The 8,900-nt window shown below is 36.2% G+C and overlaps 2 protein-coding genes across 2 annotated transcripts in view; one reads left to right on the plus strand and one right to left on the minus strand.

Annotated features, from left to right (window-relative positions):
* The first annotated feature begins 358 nt into the window (after positions 1 to 358).
* m17 (IL-6 subfamily cytokine M17) lies at positions 359 to 6,589 on the plus strand. Its single transcript, XM_061927448.1, has 3 exons — positions 359 to 805; positions 951 to 1,102; positions 6,009 to 6,589. Exons 1-3 carry the CDS (start codon positions 541 to 543, stop codon positions 6,459 to 6,461), a joined length of 870 nt encoding a protein of 289 aa, XP_061783432.1. The 5' UTR covers positions 359 to 540; the 3' UTR covers positions 6,462 to 6,589.
* Positions 6,590 to 6,650: 61 nt separating this feature from the next.
* tescb (tescalcin b) overlaps positions 6,651 to 8,900 on the minus strand; it is a 27,118-nt gene continuing 24,868 nt past the window's right edge. Inside the window, exon 8 of the mRNA XM_061926924.1 lies at positions 6,651 to 6,775. Within this exon, the coding sequence (XP_061782908.1) occupies positions 6,749 to 6,775 (27 nt within the window). The 3' untranslated portion in view covers positions 6,651 to 6,748. The remainder of the gene's footprint in view (positions 6,776 to 8,900) is intronic.

Below are 8,900 nucleotides of genomic sequence, written 5' to 3' on the forward strand. Positions count from 1 at the left end.
TCATATAGACAATCTTTGACTAGCATTTTTGTAGTAGGCCCTTAAAAAGGGTAGAGCATGTCTGTCATATTGATGATCTTTGAATAGTTTTTGCAAAACATCCTTAGAAACAACAACCTTCCAATCTTTCGGCAGTTAATTATGCAGTATTTTTGTAATTAGTCTGATTAACACATGCTTTCATATCATTTGACAAGGTTACAAACTGTAGGTAGGTTAGATATCATTATTGATTATGATTAAAATCAAGAGTACAATTACTAATTCAGTGTCAAGATTTGAGTGGAAAAGTTGGGCCCCGAGGTCAAAAAGGTTAAGAACTGCTGGTTGAGTTGACAAGAACCTGTGAGGCCCTCAAGGTGGCAGCAGAAGCCCCTCAGTCATTAAAGTCAAAGGTTAAAAGTGTGTAAAGTATTTTTTTTTCCAATTCAAATTATTGCATGACTACCCTCATAAATGTTGAGTTTTTGATGTTTGAATAAATAAAAATGGGGTCCTAGGGGCCAACATGAGCGCCAGGTCTGAACATGTCCCCTCAGCATGGGCATGTATGGGCATTGCCCTCGTCCTCTCAATACATCTACACATAAAAGAAGAAGAAGAAGAAGAGGAAATTCTGGGAAATTTAGGTTGCCTCATAAAGTGCACGTCATTTCCTCCGATGACCAATGCGCGGTTTGGGCTCTTAAAAAAAAAAAAAAAAGTTCAAGTAGTGTGATTATGACAAGTCTGAGCATTTGGAGGAGAATGAGCGGACATGCGAGGAGTAGCATGCTTTGGACACGCCTGAAGAAGCCAGCATCAAGTAAGTCTCCCTACCATGAATTGAAGTTGAAAAACTTATTGGGGTGTTATCATTTAGTGGTCAATTGTACTGAACTGTGCAATCTACTAATACAAGTCTCAATCAATCAATGCTTTTTGAAAGACCTCATGATGCTCCCTTCCAGCGCCGCTCGCCCTCCTGCTGCTGCTCCTGATCCTGATCCGGTCCCCAACAGTGTCCAGCAGCAGAGACCAGCAGTGTGCAAGTTCTGTGCAGCGGACCTTGAGACTGACCAGACTCATCCACAAGGAATCTGTGGATCTCATCAAAACATACGTGAGTATCTTTACTCATACCTCATTTTGTCATCTTATTGTTGCAACAACAAAAAAACACTCTTTTGTACTTACGGCCCGAGCAACTTTTGATAGACTCTATTGCCGACCTGGGCAAATTAAGGCCCGTTATTTTTTTACATCTTTAAGATGGAAAGTGCAGCTGCCATTATGATGTGCAGTGATGTTTTCAAATGACCGTAAGTCTTGAAGATGTCAGGTTCAAACACTGATGACATTTATTAAACAAGACAAGTAGCAAGGAATTAAACAGAGACAGAATTCAATTTAGCTCAATTGAGGAGAAACGTGTCCCACTCGCTGACGAAAGATTGTACGCCTCCTCTTTTATTTGGACTTTCCCTGATTACATGGCAACAGCTGTTTCTAAGGGACGGGGGTCGTAAACAGCCATCGCCTTTGGTTACAAAACAGTAGAAAGAAAAGGTGCCTGGAGGGGAGTCAGATCTTTGTAGATCTCGGGTCAAGACAAAAATCTTCCTGTGGATTACAACACATCAAAGGAACCGACGCCTTCATGTCGCTTCCCATCCTACACAGTGGAGTCAAGCGATGATATTATCCAATCCAATCCACTTTATTTATATAGCACATTCAAACAACAAAATGTTTCCAAAGTGCTGCACAACAATATTAAACACAATTAAAAACAATATAAAATAAATATGATTAAAAACAATTTTAAAGGGTAAAACCAATTAAAACAGTAAATAGAAATCAAAATTTTAAAACACAGAGGACAACAGAGGACCACACAACTCACGTAGTGTTAAAAGCCAAAGAATAAAAGTGGGTCTCAAGACGAGACCTAAAACACTCCACTGTGGGAGCAGTTCGAATATTATATATATTACAGACATTTGATCCCTCAGACAGTACTGCATCAAAACCCGATATCAGTGTGTAAAGGATATCACCACATGGGCTCAGGAACACTCCAGAAAACCACTGCTCAGTGGCCTAGTGGTTAGAGTGTCCGCCCTGAGATCGGTAGGTCGTGAGTTCAAACCCCGGGCCGAGTCATACCAAAGACTATAAAAATGGGAGCCATTACCTCCCTGCTTGGCACTCAGCATCAAGGGTTGGAATTGGGGGTTAAATCACCAAAAATGATTCCTGGGCTTGGCCGCCGCTGCTGCTCACTGCTCCCCTCACCCACCACAGCTAGTGTCCATCCATCCATCCATTTTCTACCGCTTGTCCCTTTCGGGGTCGCGGGGGGTGCTGGAGCCTATCTCAGTTGCAATCGGGCGGAAGGCGGGGTACACCCTGGACAAGTCGCCACCTCATCACAGGGCCAACACAGATAGACAGACAACATTCACACACTAGGGCCAATTTAGTGTTGCCAATCAACCTATCTCCAGGTGCATGTCTTTGGAGGTGGGAGGAGACGCAGTCACGGGGAGAACATGTAAACTCCATACAGAAAGATCCCGAGCCCGGGATTGAACTCACGACCTTTTGTGAGGCACATGCACTAACCCCCGTTGCACCGTGCTGCCACACCTAGTGTGTGTGTGACAACCATTGGTACTTTAACTTGAACTCGCTGCATCTGTAAGTGCAAGTTAAAACTCTACTATGCAAAGCCAAAGCCATTTATCAACAACACCCAGAAACGCCGGAGCTAATCAAAGGATTCCACCTGAAAAGCTTCAAAAATGGGTCTCCTCAGTTCCCAAACGTTTACTAAGTGTTTTTAAAAGGAAAAATGGTAAAAATGACTTTTTTTTTTAAGTGCAAGTTAAAACTCTACTATGCAAAGCAAAAGCCATTTATCAACAACACCCAGAAACGCCCGAGCTAATCAAAGGATTCCACCTGAAAAGCTTAACAAATTGGTCTCCTCAGTTCCCAAATGTTTACCAAGTGTTTTTAAAAGGAAAAATGGTAAAAAATACTTTTTTTTTAAGTGCAAGTCAAAACTCTACTGTGCAAAGCCAAAGCCATTTATCAACAACACCCAGAAACGCCCGAGCTAATCAAAGAATTCCACCTGAAAAGCTTCAAAAATTGGTCTCCTCAGTTCCCAAACGTTTACTAAGTGTTTTTAAAAGGAAAAATGGTAAAAATTACTTTTTTTTTTAAAAGTGCAATTTAAAACTCTACTATGCAAAGCCAAAGCCATTTATCAACAACACCCAGAAACGCCCGAGCTAATCAAAGAATTCCACCTGAAAAGCTTCAAAAATTGGTGTCCTCAGTTCCTAAACGTTTACTAAGTGTTTTTAAAAGGAAAAATGGTAAAAATGACTTTTTTTTTAAGTGCAAGTTAAAACTCTACTATGCAAAGCCAAAGCCATTTATCAACAACACCCAGAAACGCCCGAGCTAATCAAAGAATTCCACCTGAAAAGCTTCAAAAATTGGTCTCCTCAGTTCCCAAACGTTTACTAAGTGTTTTTAAAAGGAAAAATGGTAAAAATTACTTTTTTTAAAAAGTGCAATTTAAAACTCTACTATGCAAAGCCAAAGCCTTTTATCAACAACACCCAGAAACGCCCGAGCTAATCAAAGAATTCCACCTGAAAAGCTTCAAAAATTGGTCTCCTCAGTTCCCAAACGTTTACTAAGTGTTTTTAAAAGGAAAAATGGTAAAAAATTACTTTTTTTTAAAGTGCAAGTTAAAACTCTACTACACTGTAAAAAAAAAAATCTGTAGAAAAACGGTCATCTACTGGCAGCTACGGCTGCCAAACGAAAACCATAAAATTCAAGTAAAACATTGTAAACCAAATAATGATCAAAAACATTATATTTATAGAAATTTTCATGAAACGTTTTGCGGAAAAATATCGAAATTTTACAGATTTTTACTAAATTATTAAGATCAACCACCTTTAATAAAGTGACAGTTCTGCAGAAAAATACCTTTATTCTACATTAGATTGTTAGTATGGACATAAACTTTTACATAACAAGCTACATATCTAATGAAAGATAATTACTGTAATTTTACATGAATTTGAAAGTAATTTAAGAAAACAGAAAATACTATGTATTATTAATTTGGTATTTTTCTGTAAAAAAAAATAGAAATATACATAGTTTGTCATTACTGGCATATTACGTAAAATAACAGGCGGATTGTTTATTTACAGACAATGTCTTCAATTCTACAGTTTTATAAACTATTTAAAAAAAATAGAAAAAATTACAGTAGAAATTTAGAGTAAATTAACCATAAAAATAGGATTTTTTTTACACTGTATGCAAAGCCAACGCCATTTATCAACAACACCCAGAAACTAAGTTATGATTATTCGCAAAAACAAAATGAAGTTTCTCAGTTGGAACATTAAAGGCCTACTTAAATGCGATTTTCCTATTTAAACGGGGATAGCAGGTCCATTCTATGTGTCATACTTGATCATTTCGCGATATTGCCATGTTTTTGCTGAAAGGATTTAGTAGAGAACATCGACGATAAAGTTCGCAACTTTTGGTCGCTGATAAAAAAAGCCTTGCCTGTACCGGAAGTAGCAGACGAGTAGCGTGACGTCACAGGTTGTGGAGCTCCTCACATCCGCACATTGTTTACAATCATGGCCACCAGCAGCGAGAGCGTTTCGGACCGAGAAAGCGACGATTTCCCCATTAATTTGAGCGAGGATGAATGATTTGTGGATGAGGAAAGTGAGAGTGAAGGACTAGAGGGCAGTGGGAGCGATTCAGATAGGGAAGATGCTGTGAGAGGCGGGTGGGACCTGATATTCAGCTGGGAATGACTAAAACAGTAAATAAACACAAGACATATATATATACTCTATTAGCCACAACACAACCAGGCTTATATTTAATATGCCACAAATTAATCCCGCATAACAAACACCTCCCCCCTCCCGTCCATATAACCCGCCAATACAACTCAAACACCTGCACAACACACTCAATCCCACAGCCCAAAGTACCGTTCACCTCCCCAAAGTTCATACAGCACATATATTTCCCCAAAGACATGCACATAGCGGCACGCACGTACGGGCAAGCGATCAAATGTTTGGAAGCCGCAGCTGCATGCGTACTCACGGTACCGCGTCTGCGCATCCAACTCAAAGTCCTCCTGGTAAGAGTCTCTGTTGTCCCAGTTCTCCACAGGCCAATGGTAAAGCTTGACTGTCATCTTCCGGGAATGTAAACAATAAAACACCGGCTGTGTTTGTGTTGCCGCAATACACCGCGTCCCACCTACAGCTTTCTTCTTTGCCTGTCTCCATTGTTCATTGAACAAATTGCAAAAGATTCACCAACACAGATGTCCAGAATACTGTGGAATTTTGCGATGAAAACAGACGACTTAATAGCTGGCCACCGTGCTGTCCCAAAATGTCCTCTACAATCACGCGCTGACGTCATCATACCGAGACGTTTTCAGCAGGATATTTTGCGCGAAATTTAAAATTGCACTTATTGGCATGTGTTGCAATGTTAAGATTTCATCATTGATGTATAAACTATCAGACTGCGTGGTCGGTAGTAGTGGGTTTCAGTAGGCCTTTAAAATAACAGGCGGATTGTTTATTTACAGACAATGTCTTCAATTCTACAGTTTTATAAACTATTTAAAAAAAATTACAGTAGAAATTTAGAGTAAATTAACCATAAAAATACGATTTTTGTTTTTTACACTGTATGCAAAGCCGACGCCATTTATCAACAACACCCAGAAACTAAGTTATGATTATTTGCAAAAACAAAATGAAGTTTCTCAGTTGGAACATCAAATATCTTGTCTTTGCAGTCTATTCAATTGAATATAAGTTGTATTCTGTTTTTATTTACCATCTACACAACGTGCCAACTTGACTGGTTTTGTATATATAAAGAGACTGTGTGGTTAGTGGACTCCTTGGTAAAGGTGTGGCTGCATGTCCTCCCCACAGAGAGCCTCCCAAGGAGATATGTCCCACCTCTTCTGCAAGGTGTCCATCCCCGACGTCCCCGAGCCCAACATCTCCGGCCTGGAGCCCTCGGAGAGGACGGCGAGCATCCTCCGCCACCTGCGGGCCTTCTCCTCTCACCTGAGGCGGGTCTACGAGCAGCAGACGGACCTGCAGCGCCCCGACAGCGGCCTTCTGGTCCAGCTGGACACGGTGGGGAGACGCAGCCGGGGCCTGGAGGCGCTCCTGCGGAACTTCTACCGGGAGGTTTTCCCCAACCTCCAGGACTGGCCGGCGGGGGCGCCCACCTCCCTGCCGCCCGCGCAGAACACCTTCCAGCAGAAGGTTTACGGCTGCGTGGTGTTGAAGACCTACAAGGACTTCCTGTTGAACGTCTGCAGGGAGCTGAGGAGCATGAGAAGCCAGGTGTGCCAAAGGAGACGCAATTTCCTGTGAGACTGTGAGTGCCTATTTATCATATTTAATATTTATTTTTCTTATGTATTCTGAGCAAGCACCTTAAATATGTCGGGGTGATTACAAGTACTTATTGCATCAATAATGTGCATGCCCGGCAGCGTGAAAATGTCAATAAAACAAAACTAAAACAAGATTTTTTTTTTCATCTTTTTTTTTTTTTGCTGTCATGTGTTTTATTGCGTATGGTAAAAAAAAAATAATCAGGAAGCAGCCGAGACGCTGGGTGTGTGACGCCAGCTGCCGTACGGTGATGCACCTTCTGTCTAGTCGGTCACACGGCAACGCTGCGTCTGGCTCGGGTGGGGGAAAAAAACAAAAAAAAACGTTGATTTTGGCACATGGGCTGGTAGGGTTTCACTGGTCACTTCATTAGGTACGCCTGATGGAGGGTCACGATGCAACGTCATTATTTTGCTCTTTCCTCATATGATTCATTCCCAGCAATACCCATAAAAGGCCACTAAGTGACAGTATCGGTAAGTAGTTTTACTTCATCCTGCTTTTATTTCACACTGAATATTTTCTCTTTGTACAGCACGTTGAGGAATATTTAATAGTCCCGTAGCTTGGATCCATTTCAAAATGCTCAATGACATGTCTGACAAATGTATAGAAATAAAATTACAATAATGCGAAAATATTTTTGCTTTTAACATTGTATATTTTAATATGTATTTTTGATATTGTGTTTATTTCAAAACATATATATATTTTGAATTAAAACAATGTTATAACTGTAATTAAAGTAATAATTTATCTAATCAGAATGAACACGCTAATTAGTTTACAATAAATTTTAAAAATGTTTCAATTTAAAGATTAAATATATATATATATATATATATATATATATATATATATTCATCCATTTTCTACCGTTTGTCCCTTTTATATATATATATATATATATATACACACATTTTTATATACATATATGCATATATATATATATATATATATATATATATTAATGTATATATATATATAAAATACTAAATTGTGTTGATGAAAAATATTTTTGATTTGCTGTGTCTGAAATGATTAAGTGATAAATAATTGTAATTAAACTTAAATGTATTTTACTCCCAAGTAATCAACAAAATATTTAACTAAAACAATTTACATTAGTTCAAACTTAATATGTTTGTAATCAACCAACACTGGCAACATATTTTTGCTGAAAAAAAAAATATATATATAATGATATTGTGTTTATTTCAAAACATATATATATTTTGAATTAAAACAATGTTATAACTGTAATTAAAGTAATAATTTATCTAATCAGAATGAACACGCTAATTAGTTTACAATAAATTTTAAAAATGTTTCAATTTAAAGATTTAAAAAAAAATAATAAAAAAAAAAATAAAAAAAATATATATATCCATCCATTTTCTACCGTTTGTCCCTTTTATATATATATATGTATATATATATATATATATATATATATATATATATATATATATATATATATATATATATATATATATATATATATGTATATATATACACATATATTTATATACATATATATATATATACACACACATATATGCATATACACACACATATATGCATATATATATATATATAAAATATTAAATTGTGTTGATGAAAAATATTTTTGATTTGCTGTGTCCGAAATGATTAAGTAATAAATAATTGTAATTAAACTTAAATGTATTTTACTCCCAAGTAATCAACAAAATATTTAACTAAAACAATTTACATTAGTTCAAACTTAATATGTTTGTAATCAACCAACACTGGCAAAATATTTTTGCTGAAAAAAATAAATAAAATAAAAAATGTTCATTACAGGAAAAATAATACAATATATTTTTCTGATCTAAGTATTTTTCTTTCTCTTTGAATTGTGTTTATGAAAAATATTTTCGATCAAATTAAAATGTATTTTACCCCAAGTAATCAATAAAACACTTTATTTTAAGTAATATAATTTACAATAAATTAAACTGCATATTTTTGTATTCAACCAACAATGACAACATATTTTTGCTGACAAAAAAAAAAAAGCTCACTACAAGAAAATAATACAATATATTTTTCTGATCTAAGTATTTTTCTTTCTCTTTGAGTTGTTTATGAAAAATATTTTCGATCAAATTAAAATGTATTTTACCCCAAGTAATCAACAAAACACTTTATTTTAAGTAATGTAATTTACAATAAATTAAACTGCATATTTTTGTATTCAACCAACAATGACAAAATATTTTTGCTGACAAAAAAAAGAAAAAAATAATACAATATATTTTTCTGATCTAAGTATTTTTCTTTCTCTTTGAGTTGTGTTTATGAAAAATATTTTTGATTTGCTGTATCCAAAATAAATAAATAATATACAAATGTATTCAAATTAATTTGTAAAACAAAATATTTTATTTT

Source organism: Nerophis lumbriciformis, linkage group LG32 (genome assembly GCF_033978685.3).
Source record: "Nerophis lumbriciformis linkage group LG32, RoL_Nlum_v2.1, whole genome shotgun sequence".
NCBI classification, from domain to species: Eukaryota; Metazoa; Chordata; class Actinopteri; order Syngnathiformes; family Syngnathidae; genus Nerophis; species Nerophis lumbriciformis.